Source organism: Oncorhynchus mykiss, chromosome 2, assembly GCF_013265735.2.
Source record: "Oncorhynchus mykiss isolate Arlee chromosome 2, USDA_OmykA_1.1, whole genome shotgun sequence".
Taxonomy (NCBI): Eukaryota; Metazoa; Chordata; class Actinopteri; order Salmoniformes; family Salmonidae; genus Oncorhynchus; species Oncorhynchus mykiss.
The window spans coordinates 56,103,686-56,121,713 of NC_048566.1; the positions used below are offsets into that span (position 1 = coordinate 56,103,686).

The 18,028-nt window shown below is 42.3% G+C and overlaps 1 protein-coding gene across 2 annotated transcripts in view; it reads right to left on the minus strand.

The window, feature by feature from the left end:
* The window catches only part of LOC110491985 (lactadherin), a 45,139-nt gene that overhangs the window by 12,474 nt on the left and 14,637 nt on the right, over positions 1–18,028 (minus strand). For both annotated transcript variants that reach the window (XM_021565907.2, XM_021565899.2), the window contains exons 2-3: positions 9,651–9,773; positions 8,902–9,033 (exon numbers count right to left, since the gene is read on the minus strand). In XM_021565907.2, coding sequence (XP_021421582.2) covers positions 8,902–9,033; positions 9,651–9,773 — 255 coding nt within the window. The remainder of the gene's footprint in view (positions 1–8,901; positions 9,034–9,650; positions 9,774–18,028) is intronic.

Genomic DNA, 18,028 nt, shown 5'->3' on the forward strand with positions numbered 1-18,028 from the left:
ATCCCTTATTGATGTCACTTGTTAAAGCCACTTCAATCAGTGTCGATAAAGGGGAAGAGACAGGTTAAAGAAGGATTTTTAAGCCTGGAGACAATTGAGACATGTATTGTGTATGTGTGTCATTCAGAAGGTGAATGTGCAAGACAAAATATTTAATGGGGTATGGTAGTAGGTGCCAGGCGCAACGGTTTGAGTGTGTCAAGAACTGCAATGCTGCTGGGTTTTTCACGCTCAACAATTTTCCGTGTGTATCAAGAATGGCCCACCACCCAAAGGAGATCCAGCCAACTTGACATCTGTGGGAAGCATTGAAGTCAACATGGGTCAGTATCCCTGTGGAATGCTTTCAACACCTTGTAGCGTCCAATACCCGATGAATTGAGGCTGTTGGGGGTCAACTCAATATTACGAAAGATCATTTGAAAAATACAATTTTATGAAGTAAATGTATTCATTGGAATTGAAAGTTATTTGTTGATGTAAAAATCTAAACTTAACGATTTTAAGCTTGTGTCATTAGATTTGGGGTGAGGCCGCGATAAATTCTTGGGAAAGAAATGGGGTGCCCAGAAATAAATAAAAATATAATAATAATGGGTTCCCCAATGAAACAGTTTGAATACCACTACCGTAGACCATGCTGCAGCCTGGCTGGTTACCTCAAGAGCCATACAGACGCTGTAATCTGCCATACTTAGAGAGAGGGGGAGTGAGGTAGAAAGGGTGGCCTGAGGAGGAGGAAGGAGGGAGGGAGGAAGGACAATAGCCCTGGGACACTACCCACCCTGGGACATCTAGTGCTCCAGAGTGACGTGGTGTGTGAAGGAGGTTGGAGGCCAAGGAACAACTGGAGCAATAGGTCACAGGAGGCCAAGGGCCAACTGGAGCAACGGGTCACAGCAGGACACAGGGACTGAGTTGTTTTTGTCTCAGTCATAAAATGTTTTATTTTTATTTTTTACCTCTAGTTCAAAATGATACACAGTAAAAATCTATGGTAAGAACTTATTTTATCAATAAAACACCATACTGTAACTCTCTCACATGTCCTGGTATGGATTTCAGCTAGCAGTGTGCCAATTGTATAGATAGATGTATGGTCCCAGTATAGACATATGAAAAGATTGAGGCTATTGAGTGGATGAGCGCACACAGGATCATCAATACTCAGGCTTTGTTTGTGCATGAAGCAAAAACCAATACAGATCTAATTGTCATTGTTTGTAACGTGACCCAGATAGATCAATGCAGAGCAAGGTCATCTGGCAGCGGTGCATGTGACAGAGTACACGACACAGCCTGAGCATCTGAGCTAGTAGGCAGCGCTAGCGGCATGAGGTGTACACAGAGGCGTCATGCCCATAAGGGGCATGTGCCCCCTCAGATTTGTCCTGTTAAAATAATAGTTTTAATTTTTTAGTTTCATTTTTTGCTGTCGTTTCTCTGTAATACTACCAGCCAACAAGCAATTTTATGAAGTTGGCTTTAACTAGCCCAAACACACTAGGTTCCCAATCTCATAAATAGCCTATCAGGCTATCAGTCAAGTTAGAGTAGCTAGCTTGTCTAACTATCTTAGCTGGCATGCCTGCTGGCAAGGTTGGAGACTAAGAAAAGCAAGCAATTAATAAGACTCACATTCCTTTCAATCTTTTACCCAGGAGAGAAGATTTGGTTTCTTTAACAAAATAACCACCAGACAGGAGAATAAAGACAGTTCAAGAGATATGCAGAAAAATAGACATTTCTATATAATTAAATATAATAATGATGGCTATAGATTGCAGGAAAAAGCTGTTTCAGGTGTTTGAAAAATGCCAATTCGCCAACTTTCCAACAGGGGCCTAGCCCCCCTCCGGACCACTCCCCAGCCATCCTCACGTACTTTATGCCCCCTCAGATGTTGGGGATGCATGACACCCCTAAGTGTACCGTACAGTTTTGTGCACTCCTGCAGGCCCGTGAGTAACGGCTTCCTTATACAGTATGTTTGCATTGTGATCCATTGCCTCATGCCCACTGATGGTTAAACTGGCAGTAACTCCATCCCTCTTTAAAAGGGACAATCTTTTGATTTTTAAAAACTTTTAAATTCATGATATAGCCATTGATTTTTGAAGAAAGTACCTTATAAAATGCCTCATGAGCGGACTTCAAATGTGAGAGTGGTCACATTTCTCCAGCCCCACCTGTTTACCGAAACAAATAACAGGGTGGTAGTTTTGTTATAATTTCCAATCCCAGATTTGCCTTATTATTATTCGACCATGCTGGTCATTTATGAACATTTGAACATCTTGGCCATGTTCTGTTATAATCTCCACCCGGCACAGCCAGAAGAGGACTGGCCACCCCACATAGCCTGGTTCCTCTCTAGGTTTCTTCCTAGGTTTTGGCCTTTCTAGGGAGTTTTTCCTAGCCACCGTGCTTCTACACCTGCATTGCTTGCTGTTTGGGGTTTTAGGCTGGGTTTCTGTACAGCACTTTGAGATATCAGCTGATGTACGAAGGGCTATATAAATACATTTGATTTGATTTGATTTCCCCTTTAAGGAATCCAGGTCAGAAAAGTCCCTGGCATGGGACACTGCCACAAACACCGGAAGAATTATAACTGTGAATCCTTGTAATGTTGTATCATGGAATATTTGTTCATGTGTAAATCAATCCCATAAGGGATGGGCTGCCAATTAGCGATTTGACACCCCAAAAATGTACGAAATCATTTCATTTATTCGTAAGGGTACAACTGGGGGTGCCCCCAACGGCAATATAGTGCCAGGTTTAGCCACAGAGCTGCTAAATTAAGTGTATGATAAAATTGATATTTGCCCAGTGAAAACCTTTTGGGGGCTAGCAGAAGTCCATAGAGATCCTCTAAAAATGTCCAAGGATATCCCTGGTTCCAGACTTTGCCAGACCTTGGTGTGGGACCATGCGTTAAGTGTTGGTTCTTAATGAATATGCAGAGATTTGACAGTAGAGTTTTGTAGTCACAGATATCCTATAAATGAGGGTTATATGCTTCTTTTTATATGTCATTCTATGATTGTAGTATTGTAGGTGGTCTGGCTATATACTGTGCGACAGAACGCTACAAGATTATAGCAACAGAAACATAAATTAGGTTGATTAGTGCAACGGACCTGAGCCCATTACGGTCTGGTGTTCTATCACCAATTTAGTAAAAATGACCTCCCCTCCTCAAACACTACCAGAAACTACTGTAAACAGAGCAGTGCGTGACCAGTTGAGTCACAAAAACAGTCACACAAAAGTGCACACACCCACATAAACAGAAATGGATACACACACACACAAAAGTGCACACACCCACATAAACAGAAATTGATATACACACACACACACACACACACACAACTCCCCAGGGGGTGCAGAGCTCAATCTGGCCAATTTGGACTAGCCACATCCTGGATGTGGTTGAAGCACCTCTTAAAACCAGAAATCTGCCTGCCTGCCACACACACAAGCTTACAAACAGACACACACGTGCACTTACACACAACCCTAATTACAGACACAGACACACTAATCTGTTGACAAACACCTCAAAATAACCAACACAGAATAAAAACAGAGGTCATCCCCAGTTTAACATTTAAGCTCTGAGGCCATTTCAGCAGTGCCATTTCAGTCTCACAGTTGCAGTCGTCGGAGCCTATTTAGGAGCTGACACTAAAGTGAGTAAACAGCATTGGACATGGCTTTCAGCATTAGACACTGCCTTCCCATTGAGGCTTTCAGGCCAATTTCACACAGCTGGTAGAAGTGCTGGTGTCAGACGTGAGTGGAGGCTGTGACATTGTCAGGGCAGACTTAACTCACTTTTTTCTTCCCATTTTACCCCGGCAACAGGGAGTGGGAGTGCTGCGCTCAGGACCACTTTCTGTTGGCTGGATGAACATGAGAGCCCGATTTGTGTGTGTGTTTGCCAAGTATGCGTGTGTGTTCTCTAAGTGTGTGTGAGCTCGCCAATTGTATCTGTGTGTGTGTGTGTGTGTGTGTGTGTGGTAGCTCGCCAAGTGTGTATGTGTGCCAGTGTGTTTTAGCGTGCAGGTGAGGACGCCAACCTAGCTTCAGCTACTAGGGTACGCCTCCGCGTTGGCTGCTTTCTAAGAGTCACCTTGACTGAGCCTACTGTACCCTGCTCCCACCACACACTTTGACCACAGTTTGCAGGAGCTGCTGAGGATGCGCTTCGCTCACACACACACACACACACACAAAGTACAGAGCAATAAAAAATGTTCAAACAGGCATCAGGAATTCTAAACGAATAGGTAAGTTGGGAGACAGAGAAAGAATAGGCCAAGTACATGAACAGCACTTAGGGACCTCATATACTTCTGCTGTCAAATGAATAATCTTTACAGTCCTCCCCACGACATTATTTAATTAGCGTAAAAGCTAGCTAGTGCTTAAGCTTTTATTTTCTGGGAAGTGGGTGATGTACTATGGAGTCAGGGCTTGGCCAAGCACTGTTTTGTCGTGCACATAGATAAGCATGGCCATGAACTTTTAAAGTCATGTTAAATGATTTATATTATATATATATATATATATATACATACACACACACACACACACACACACACACACACACACATACACACACACAGTGGGACAACAAAGTATTTAGTCAGCCACCAATTGTGCAAGTTCTCCCACTTAAAAAGTTGAGAGGCCTGTAATTTTCATCATAGGTACACTTCAACTATGACAGACAAAATGAATTTTTTTTTTCTCCAGAAAATCACATTGTAGGATTTTTAATGAATTTAATTGCAAATTATGTTGGAAAATAAGTATTTGGTCAATAAAAAAAGTTTCTCAATACTTCGTTATATACCCTTTGTTGGCAATGACAGAGGTCAAACGTTTTCTGTAAGTCTTCACAAGGTTTTCACAGTGTGTTGCTGGTATTTTGGCCCATTCCTCCATACAGATCTCCTCTAGAGCAGTGATGTTTTGGGGCTGTTGCTGGGCAACACAGACTTTCAACTCCCTCCAAAGATGTTCTATGGGGTTGAGATCTGGAGACTGGCTAGGCCACTCCAGGACCTTGAAAAGCTTCTTACGAAGCCACTCCTTCGTTGCCCGGGCGGTGTGTTTGGGATCATTGTCATGCTGAAAGACCCAGCCACGTTTCATCTTCAATGCCCTTGCTGATGGAAGGAGGTTTTCACTCAAAATCTCACGATACATGGCCCCATTCATTCTTTCCTTTACACGGATCAGTCGTCCTGGTCCTTTTTCAGAAAAACAGCCCCAAAGCATGATGTTTCCACCCCCATGCTTCATAGTAGGTATGGTGTTCTTTGGATGCAACTCAGCATTCTTTGTCCTCCAAACACGACGAGTTGAGTTTTTACCAAAAAGTTATATTTTGGTTTCATTTGACCATATGACATTCTCCCATTCTTCTGGATCATCCAAATGCTCTCTAGCAAACTTCAGACGGGCCTGGAGATGTACTGGCTTAAGCAGGGGGACACGTCTGGCACTGCAGGATTTGAGTCCCTGGCGGCGTAGTGTGTTACTGATGGTAGGCTTTGTTACTTTGATCCCAGCTCTCTGCAGGTCATTCACTAGGTGTGGTTCTGGGATTTTTGCTCACCGTTCTTGTGATCATTTTGACCCCACGAGGTGAGATCTTGCGTGGAGCCCCAGATCGAGGGAGATTATCAGTGGTCTTGTATGTCAACCTAATAATTGCTCCCACAGTTGATTGCAGATTCAGTCTTCTCAGCCTGGTGCAGGTCTACAATTTTGTTTCTGGTATCCTTTGACAGCTCTTTGGTCTTGGCCATAGCGGAGTTTGGAGTGTGACTGTTTGAGGTTGTGGGCAGGTGTCTTTTATACTGATAACTAGTTCAAACAGGTGCCATTAATACCGGTAACGAGTGGGGGACAGAGGAGCCTCTTAAAGAAGAAGTTACAGGTCTGTGAGAGCCAGAAATCTTGCTTGTTTGTAGGTGACCAAATACTTATTTTCCACAATAATTTGCAAAGAAATTCATTAAAATCCTACAATGTGATTTTCTGGATTTTGTTTTCTCATTTTGTCTGGCATAGTTGAAGTGTACCTATGATGAAATTACAGGCCTCTCTCATCTTTTTAAGTGGGAGAACTTGCACAATTGGCTGACTAAATACTTTTTTGCCCCACTGTATGTATGTATGTATGTATGTATGTATATATATATATATACACATACATTACACACATACATACAGTGCCTTGCGAAAGTATTCGGCCCCCTTGAACTTTGCGACCTTTTGCCACATTTCAGGCTTCAAACATAAAGATATAAAACTGTATTTTTTTGTGAAGAATCAACAACAAGTGGGACACAATCATGAAGTGGAACGACATTTATTGGATATTTCAAACTTTTTTTAACAAATCAAAAACTGAAAAATTGGGCGTGCAAAATGATTCAGCCCCCTTAAGTTAATACTTTGTAGCGCCACCTTTTGCTGCGATTACAGCTGTAAGTCGCTTGGGGTATGTCTCTATCAGTTTTGCACATCGAGAGACTGAAATTTGTTCCCACTCCTCCTTGCAAAACAGCTCGAGCTCAGTGAGGTTGGATGGAGAGCATTTGTGAACAGCAGTTTTCAGTTCTTTCCACAGATTCTCGATTGGATTCAGGTCTGGACTTTGACTTGGCCATTCTAACACCTGGATATGTTTATTTTTGAACCATTCCATTGTAGATTTTGCTTTATGTTTTGGATCATTGTCTTGTTGGAAGACAAATCTCCGTCCCAGTCTCAGGTCTTTTGCAGACTCCATCAGGTTTTCTTCCAGAATGGTCCTGTATTTGGCTCCATCCATCTTCCCATCAATTTTAACCATCTTCCCTATCCCTGCTGAAGAAAAGCAGGCCCAAACCATGATGCTGCCACCACCATGTTTGACAGTGGGGATGGTGTGTTCAGGGTGATGAGTTGTGTTGCTTTTACGCCAAACATAACGTCTTGCATTGTTGCCAAAAAGTTCAATTTTGGTTTCATCTGACCAGAGCACCTTCTTCCACATGTTTGGTGTGTCTCCCAGGTGGCTTGTGGCAAACTTTAAACGACACTTTTTATGGATATCTTTAAGAAATGGCTTTCTTCTTGCCACTCTTCCATAAAGGCCAGATTTTTGCAATATACGACTGATTGTTGTCCTATGGACAGAGTCTCCCACCTCAGCTGTAGATCTCTGCAGTTCATCCAGAGTGATCATGGGCCTAACCGACTTGCCAAAACTATAGTTTGTTAACAAGACATTTGTGGAGTGGTTGAAAAACGAGCTTTAATGACAGAGGACAGAGGAGCCTCTTAAAGAAGAAGTTACAGGTCTGTGAGAGACAGAAATCTTGGTTGTTTGTAGGTGACCAAATACTTATTTTCCAATCCTACAATGTGATTTTCTGGATTTTTTTTCTCATTTTGTCTGTCTTAGTTGAAGTGTACCTATGATAAAAATTACAGGCCTCTCTCATCTTTTTAAGTGGGAGAACTTGAACAATTGGTGGCTTACTAAATACTTTTTTGTATATATATGGGCATGAACATTTAGAGTCGAAATAGCATGCTAAGAGGCTGAAATCGTTCACCTCCCAATTGAACCACGTATTGCCCAAAAGGCAGTACCACCACAGTTCATTCACTTTGATGTGGGAGGGGAAAACTGAGTCAGAGTTGTTGACCTGATCGGACTCTTTCTGGTTTCTGTGTGCACGCTGCTGCGGATAAAAGGGAGGAAAAAAGTGCTGACCATTCTCTCTCTGTTTGGTATGATTGTCTGTGTGTGTGTGTGTGTGTGTGTGTGTATGTGTGTGTGTGTGTGTGTCCCAGCCCCCACAGGCAGTGCCAGCCAGCAGAAGGGTTGAACACATAGAGCAAAGCACCTGGGCCCAAACAAAAGGACACAGTACATTTCACTCATTTAAAAAGCCCTTATATGAAATGTAAAAAAAATAAAATGTTGCTCTACATTTGGGAAAGTACATGTACAGTATATATGGCTACTTCCTTTCAAACTAAAATTTTTGCATATTTTCGGTTGCTCCATTTGTCTTATTCTGTGAGATCGCAGCACACGGTCACCATCTGTCTCTTATGTGCAGCGCTTGAGGCGGCTCGGGGGCCAAGCACATTCTGCCAGTTGGGAGTTGAACCTTGCCATATCCGGAGAGACGCTCCTGTAAGGACAACAGCTGCGTGGGTTGAGAATCTCACTCACTGCCTCCTGGGCCTCTGTACCCATGTCAGAGTAACTGGTTTTATTGTATCACATGCTGCATTTAGACAGGCAGCCCAATTCGGATATTTTGTCAAATTAGTGGCAAAAGAGCTGATCTGATCGGTCAAAGACCAATTGGTGGAAAAAGATCAGAATTAAAAACACAGCCTTGTTTCTCTATGTCTAGTCCATTACAACAACACCTCCGACCTCTGGACCTCATTGTTTCCATCCCAGGGGCTCAGTTCTTGTGATTGCGGTGTTCAGTGGTGTTCAGTCGGAGTGTGTTGAGGTATCCGTTTGAATCCACTTGTTTTTTGTAAATCAAGTTTGATATGATTCAAATTGGATATCAATCCACCGTTCTGCCTAGATAACATTACAACATTTGCATCTTCATGCAAAGTAAATGGCGCCAAGCGTATCACATTAGCATTTTCAAATGAATATTGGCAGCCATGTGCTTCCATACTAAAACAGCTTGTCTAATAGATTCTATGTGAATTTAAACTGGGCAGCTTGTAGTTGTGGAGTGGCTCTCATAAATGAATATTTGGCAGCCATGTGCTTCCATACTAAAACAGCTTGTCTAATAGATTCTACGTGAATGTAAACTGGGCAACTTGTGGAGTGGCTCTTACTGTTCTGGCAGTGGACTCCGTCAAAGCCATCTTGGCACGTGCAGATGTACTCGCTGAAGACGTCCCCTCGGCGTGACTGGCCAGTCACCTCACAGATGGCATCGTTCTTGCAGGGGTTGGGGTTGCAGGGCCCTGGGTAGTAAATATAACTTATTATTAACCCTTATTGTACCAGGTAGGCTGACCGTGATCAAATTCTCTTTTTACAGCAATGACCTAGGGCAGAGTAGCAAGGGAGGGGGAGAGGGAACGATCGGATTAGGATTGGTAATAAGTGTAGTAGAGGCAGCCTCTCAGAATCTTCCTCTAACACTGTCTATGTAACATCTGTCGGTGTATAACACCTTTATGAAGCTGCTGAAAACACCCAATGAAGACTTCCTATAAGCATTCATAACAGCTTGGGCTTTTATTAGGATTCCCATTAACTGACGTCATAACGACAGCAAGTCTTCCTGGGATCCGACACATAACGAAAAAAATGACATTAGAGACAGTTGAAATACCTGAAAGGTAGCATTTAATCATTATATTCAGGGATCAGTATTTGTCCAGTCATGTTTGATCTCATTAGATGTATTTTTTAAAAATGTTTTCTTGAAGGTGAATTTACTTTTTGCTTGGGAAATATGAGTTGGTATAACTGGCTTACATATAACTTTACAAATGAATACCTATCCTTGATACTCAAGTCAAAGACCTATAATTGCTATATAATGCAGATATGAATACTGTTCTTTTCTCCGTACCAGCCTCTGTGTCGTTGCAGGTGTCCCCGGTGTATCCGTCGGGGCAGATACAGATGAAGGGGGCTCCGGCCCCGGTCACACAGATCCCTCCGTTACCGCAGACGTTAACCTCACAGTAGTCACCTGGGGGGAGAGAGGAACCGTGAGCATTATTGAAGTCAAGAGACCTCTTTCTCAAGGGAGAAACGGCAATTGGCCAGTTGGCTTTCCCGGGGGGGGGGGGGGACTTATCCAGAACGACTCACAGGAGCAACAAGGGTTAAGGGCCTTACTCAAGGGCACATCAGAATTTTCATCTAAAAATCGGCTTGGGGATTTGAACCAGCGACCTTTCGGTTAGTGGTCCAACACTCTTAATGGATAACCTACCTGCCACCCGTATTAGGCCAAGGGATGATACAGCACTGACTGTCATGAGTGGCTTGGCTGCGCTGGCCTAGCCTGCTGACACGACAATACTAGACACATAGACACTGGATGTTTCCAGTCAGTAGTGTCTGATTCCACTGTTGTCAGTTAGCCCACAGCATGTCAAGCTTTAGGGTAGGGAATCAGACCCTGCGTCCCAATAATCTTTACTTTCTCTTGAAAGTGTGTACTTGTACACTGCTCTCCCACAAGTGTAAAACCATTGGATTGGAGTAGAAATGGGCGACAGAGAGTTTCCACCATATTTCTTATTGAGGAAATACAGAGTGTCGCTAGGGTAAAAAGAAAGCAATGAGGGGAAATGTGTGTTTAAAAAAAAATGCTGATTGTAGATTAGACAACTGGGAAAACAATTGCAGTCTCCAATATAGAGAGTGATAAATCAGAAGGAACTTTGACAGTAAGTGGGGAACACTAGATTGCTATGAAGTGTTGCTTAAGACACTGTAGACTTGGCACTTTCCCAAATGGACACTGACCATTTGGATAATGTTCAAGGAAGTTGAGGTAAAACATATAGACAGACCGTATATAGGCCATCCAATTAGCTAATTATGGGTTCAACATAAAGTGAAAATAAGCTCATGTTCAAAATAATACAGTGAGTGCCCTAAACAGACTTATCCAAAATGCTGCCTCATATTTAGTTCCCAGCCGCCCACCTCAAACATAGGTTGGAAAGTCGTAGGAGTAGTAGAGTGTTTGGAAAGCTACTGTAAACTCCTGGAGGCTATCATTTTGCTGAGGTTATAGTCCTTCTCAGCGGTCCTAGAGAGCCTGGCCTCCCACAAGGCCATGGTGAAAATGGCACGTTCATGAGAGACTCCAAACTTCCTGTGTCTCAGTCTTCCCCTTCTATATTTCTCTGGCATCAAAAACACACCAGAACCTCTGTGCAAAGTTTATCCAGGGTGAACACGGCTCAAAGACGTGCCCGTGGAGCTCACGTCTTCATATCCTGTTTTGGGAACAGACTAAAATGTGGTTTCAGTACAGTAGCTCCCCTTTAAGTGAAGAGGCATTGGCCCTGTTCAAATACTTTAAAGTCCACACATCCTTCCTCATTCTCTAGAGGTAATCACAGATCATAAGTGTTTGATTTCGATAAGATAAAAGAAAATCTGCCACCTAATTGCTTTTTCACAATCTAACAAATTCAGATGTGAGGAAAGGATGCATTTCAAAGTATTCAAAAAGAGGGCCATCGTCCAAGATCTTCCTCAGTCGGATCTTCGTTTTTAGGAGGGGAATTACAAATGCCATCCATCTTCTTCTTCACAATGTACTGTCTCTCTATTTGGCAAGAACCTGCTAATAGAAATAGATACTGGACAGATGTGAATGCGTGATACATTTGCACCAACATCCTTTTTTGATATGTAGCCTAAAGCCAAGTCATCAACATGCATTTCCCAGGGATATCCATGTTACAGTGGTGTCATGGCCTTGATGGTGTTTTGAGTCTCAGTCTCTGGAGAGTTGCAACATGGCAAAGCCTTGGCTGGCAGCACCCACACAACCTTATCTAAATGTTTCTGTCTGTTTATCTTCAGGAAGGAAGATTTTTTTTTTTCCTAACAAAGCTCCTTCAGAAAAACCTTGATAGCTAAGCAAAATGTAGGCCTAGAATGACCTTCTGAACAACGACCTAACTGGGTCGTGTTGGTACACGATAGCGTAACTATTTTGCGAACGGAAAACAAAAAGTTGTGCTGATAGTACCTTGCCGTTTCACAGAGTTTTATTTTATTTGGTGCCTACTGAGAACGACCCTGGTCTTACAAGCTGATCTGTGGATCATGTGCTACTTTTAGGGATTGTGAGGAAATTTAATTAGAGACACAATTATTGTCAAATGGTTAAGGCTTAGAAATGGTGGTCTAACCACAATGACTCCCTAGAAATTCCCTTTACCTCATGTAGTAACCAAAAAAGGGTTAAACAAATCAAAATATATTTTATATTTGAGATTCTTCAAAGTAGCCATCCTTTGCCTTGATGACAGCTTTGCAAACTATTGGCATTCTCTCAACCAGCTTCATGATGTAGTTACCTGGAATGCATTTCAGTTAACAGGTGTACCTTCTTAAAAGTTAATTTGTGGAATTTCTTTCCTTCTTAATGCGTTTGAGCCAATCGGTTGTGCTGTGACAAGGTGGGGGTGGTATAGCCCTAATTGATAGCCCTAATTGGTAAAAACCCAAGTCCATTTTATGGCTAGAACAGCTCAAATAAGCAAAAGAGTAAACAGTCTTTAAGGATTGGCCCCTTTTTTCAATTTTCGCCTAAAATGACATACCCAAATCTAACTGCCTGTAGCTCAGGCCCTGAAGCAAGGATATGCATTTTCTTGGTACCACTAGAAAGGAAACACTTTGAAGTTTGTGGAAATGTTAAAGGAATGTAGGATAATAAAATATATTAGATCTGGTAGAAGATAATACAAAGACATTTTTTATATATTTTTTTGCACCATCATCTTTGAAATGCAAGAGAAAGGCCATAATGTATTATTCCAGCCAAAGTGGAATTTTGATTTTGGCCACTAGATGGCAGCAGTGTATGTGCAATGTTTTATTCTGATCCAATGAACCATTGCATTTCTGTTCAAAATTTTGTATCAAGACTGCCCAATATGCCCAATTTGTTCATTAATAAATGTTCATGTTCAAAACTGTGCACTCTCAAACAATAGCTACTGTAAATTGGACAGTGCAGTTAGATTAACAAGAATTTAATCTCTCCTGGGAAATGTTCTAGTTACATACAACCCCATTCTAACCGCATTAGCCTATGTTAGCTTAACCGTCCCGCAGGGGACCCACCAATTCTGAAGAAGGTCAGTCAATACGGAAAATTTCAAGAACTTTTAAAGTTTCTTCAAGGGCCATTGCAAAAACCATCCAGCTCTATGATGAAACTGGCTCTCACGAGGACCACCACAGGAAAGGAAGACCCTGACTTACCACTACTGCAGAAGATAAGTTCATTAGAGATACCAGCCTCAGAAATTGCAGCCCAAATAAATGCTTCAAAGAGTTCAAGCAACAGACACATCTGAACATCAACTGTTCAGAGGAGACTACGTGAAATCAGGCCTTCATGGTCGACATTGGCGGATGTGGTGGATTGAGACACAGTCCATGCGAAAAAACATCTCTGTAACTTAAACTGACGGGTTGTGATGGGGATTTTTTAAATGATATTTCTTAGATTGACGCACGGATGCGACAATAGAATTAATTAATAAGCACGGGAACTTTTCAAGAAAAATAAAAAAACATTTTGGCTGGCTCTTTCCCATCAACATTCTATTTTCTCCTCTAAGTAAGCAACTCTTCACAAACACAATTGATTCTGTATTGTGAAACAGCCTAACCAATTTCAAATGCATTCCGTTGTTCAGCTAAAGTTACCTGACCAACATAAAATGATAATAGGGAAGTGGTTTATTAGTTTCTATAGGACTTGGGGTCAACAAATTTCCATGATAACCTGTGGCTTTTCATTATAGCTACTTTCATTTATTGAGAAATGACAGTTTCATTTTTCTGACTCATTGGCGGTAGGTCACGGAATTGGAATTTCAGTATACTTCCTGAATTGACTTAAATTAAAATGGCATTGACCCCAACCCTTATCGTCAGTATTGAATGAAGATGGAGACAGAGCATAGGGTGGAGTTTAGAAGGGCATTGCTGAATCCTTGGCAGCAGTGGGATTATTAACATGTTCGATCAGCTGAACTGTTTGATCAGCCTCTCTCTCCCTCTCTCAACAGCTGAAGTGTTGAGTTCGGGAAGGAAGGAAGTCTCTGAGGAGACCAAAGCTAAAGGCCCTTTTATCATACTCATTGATTATATTTCATCTCTGTGAGCGTAAAAAATATATATATATATTTAGTACATGTATTGGCCAATGAGGAAAAGTTAATAGCAGTTGAATAAACATGCCCTGATAAAAGTGTCTGCAGTGGGGGGGTTTAAAGGGATACTGTGAAATTTACCCAGAGTCAGACATACTCATGGATACCATATTTATGTCATCTGAGTGAAGAAAAACACAGTATGCCTTTAAGATATTTTGTTCACATTTTTATAACAGCTTTGAAATTGTTGACCTCTCTCTGTTCACATAACACCAACAGGATCCCACGGCTGCCACCAAATGTGACACTATTATGAACCAACCAGAGAGTCATTCAGCTCAGTGTGGCTGCCAGGGTTGGAGCACAGGACATTGTGTTATAATGAACTTTGGTGAGTAACAGCCCAGACCTTTCCCATGTACCAAGTCCCCGCTGGTCCAAATACCAGACAAAGGCTGCAGCGTCCCAAATGGCACCCTATTCCCAACATAGTGCACTCATTTCAACTAGAGCACTATGGACCCTGGTCAAAAGTAGTGCACTATATAGAGAATAGGGTGCCACTTGGTACGAAGCCAAATAAAAATACCCTGAGCCTCAGCCACATGACTCTAATCAGGAAGTACATAGGTTGAGACAAAGAGAGTGGATTTGAGTTCACTGAGGGATCAGCAGCTCGGGATATAAGGCAGGCAGAAACACTCCCGACTCACGTTAACTCTATAATGAGGAGTGTGAGTTAGCAAGGCTAGGTATTTTATTAGGATCCCAATTAGCTGTTGCAAAAGCAGCTGCTACTCCTTCCTAGGGTCCACACAAAATGACATAATACAGAACATTAATAGACAAGAACAGCTCAAGGACAGAACAACAAATTTAAAAATGCCACCCATGCTATTTTTAAACCAGGTTTGATGTTCATTTGAGCAATATGAGATGGAAGGGAGTTCCGTGCAATAATGGCTCTGAATAATACTATACGCTTTCTTGAATTTGATATGGATTTGGGGACTGTGAAAAGATCCCTGGTGGCAAATCTGTGGCATTAAGTAACTATGCAAACAATTTGGGATTTTCAACACAAATGTTTTTTTATGAAAATAAGAAGTGATGCAGTCAGTCTCCAACTTTTTGCCAAGAAAGACTGGTAATTGCATAGTATTTATATTATCCCTCTGATTACAATGAAGAGCAAGACATTCTGTTCTGGGCCAGCTGCAGCTTAACTAGGTCTTTTACTTTGCAGCACCGATCTTGATTATTATCCAGTCATGTGGTTAAGACAAAACTAGAGCCTGCAGGACTTCGGAGTGTGGTGTCAAAAAAGCAAGGCATCTCTTTATTATGGACAGACCTCTCTCCATGTTTTAACCATGACAGTTTACGATCTCAGGTAACACCAAGTAATTTAGTCTCCTCAACTTGTTCAACAGCCACACCATTCATTACCAGATTCAGCTGAAATCTAGAACTTAGGGAATGATTTGTACCATATACAATGCTCTTAGATTTTGAGATGTTCAGGACCAGTTAATTACTGGCCACCCATTCCAAAATGGACTGCAACTCCTTGCTAAAGGTTTCAGCATACAGTGCGTTGAGAAAGTATTCAGACCCCTTGACTTTTTCCACATTTTGTTACATTACAGCCTTATTCTAAAATGGATTACATGTTTTTTCTTCATCAATCTACACACAATACCTCATTATGACAAACCAAAAACAGGTTTTTAGAAATGTTTGCAAATGTATAAAATAAGATATATAATATTTACATAAGTATTCAGACCCTTTACTCGGTACTCCCACTCTTCCGGTGTTCGACATCACCGGTTTACTAACCACCGGTCCTGGCAACGATCATTACGCGCACCTGGCATCAATCATTACGCGCACCTACGCTCTATCATGAGGCACACCTGGACTCCATTACCTCACTCATTACCTCCCCTTTATTTGGCACTCCCGTAGGTTCCTTCCCCAGGCAGTATTGACAATGTGTTTCCTGTCCGTATGCTTCTCTTGTATTGGTCATGTTCCGTTTATTATTAAACTCACCACCTGCACTTGCTTACCGACTCCCAGTGTCTCCGTTACAGAATGCTGCCTCAACAAAATGGAAGCAGTAGGAAATCAGGAATTCTCCCAGACGGTCGATGAACAGGGATACCTACTTCGTCAATACCATGACCAGCTGGTGCAACTGGGGACGGCTATAGAAGATGTTCTTCGCAGTCTTCAATGTTTAAAACACACCCAAGAGGGATTGCCTTCAACTAGCGGAGAATACTCTGCCATCAGTCGACCCAGAACACCAGTCCATTCAGCAGTCCACTCAGGTCAGCGATGCCCGTCTGTCCCTCCCGGATAAATATGATGGAACCCCATCTAAATGCTGTGGCTTCCTACTCCAGTGCTCCCTCTCTTTTGCGCACCAGATGGGAGCCCCACCACAGAAAGGTCCAAGGTTGCCACGGTTATTTCTCTGCTGACAGGGCGGGCATTGGAGTGGGCTACGGCCGTCTGGGAGAGAGTAGAAGAGGAGCTGGTTTAGTAAGAGGGGTTCATGGACTGTAGCAGCATCCAGTGGACTGAAGCAGGTTCTAACGGATGGAATGAGCCGGCGCTCCATACGCTATTCAGAAGAGGACTGCGAGAGGAAGTAAAGACGGAACTGGCATGTCGAAATGACAACCTCTCCTTGGATGCATTTATCGCGATGGCCATCTGGATAACCTACATTGGGAGTGTCGGTAGCCTCATTGCTTCTCTCCCTCCCTCAGTGACCACTCTGTATCAGAGCCTGAACACATGTAGGTAGGGGTCACAAGACTCCCCACGGCTGAACGACATAGACGGAAAAGGCTGGGGCTCCTTTCCTAAGGAGTGGTCCAGCAGTGTCCGGTATGTCCTACCTTGGGTCCACGAGAGCAGAGGAACGGTCATGTGATCTTCCACCTCCTGGGGCAGGTGTATCTCATCTGCATCATTTTCTGTCAGACCCTTTAGTGTCGCTAACACCAGCTGGCTGTCCCTCGTACTGTTTTTATAGCGCTAGTGGATTTCGGTGCTGCAGGGAACTTTATTGACCAGACCCTTGAATCCTCCCTCAACATCACCTCATACCCGCTCTCCTCTCAGTTTCTGGTTCAAGCCCTGGATAAATCGACCACTAGGATCTGGAACCATTACACACATCACCACACCACTAATCAGGTAAACATTCCTTTCTTCTTAATTCATGCTCCAGTTCGCAAGATCATCTTCTGCATCCAATGCCATAACCCCACCATCTCATGGTCGAGGATGAAAATCATGGACTGGGCACCCGAATGCCAGATGACCTGCCTTCAATCTCAAGTTGTATCCCCTGTGGTCTGGGACGTACTGTGTCTTGCAAAACTATTCACCACCTTGGTGTTTTTCCTATTTTGTTGCATTACAACCTGTAATTTAATTTATTTTTATTTGGATTTCATGTAATGGACATACACAAAATTGTCCAAATTGGTGAAGTGAAATTTTAAAAATAAAAGTGGTGTGTACATATGTATTCACCCTTTGCTATGAAGCCCCTAAATAAGATCTGGTGCAACCAATTACCTTCAGAAGTCACATAATTAGTTAAATAAAGTCCACCTGTGTGCAATCTAAATGTCACATGATGTCAGTAATATATATATATATATATATATATTACTGACATCATGTGACATTTAGATTGCAGCTGTACATACATACATACATATACATACACACACACATACACACACACACTGCTCAAACAAATAAAGGGAACACTTAAACAACACAATGTAACTCCAAGTCAATCACACTTCTGTGAAATCAAACTGTCCACTTAGGAAGCAACACTGATTGACAATACATTTCACATGCTGTTGTGCAAATGGAATAGACAACAGGTGGAAATTATAGGCATTTAGCAAGACACCCCCAATAAAGTAGTGGTTCTGCAAGTGGTGACCAGACCACTTCTCAGTTCCTATGCTTCCTGGCTGATGTTTTGGTCACTTTTGAATGCTGGCGGTGCTTTCACTCTAGTGGTAGCATGAGACGGAGT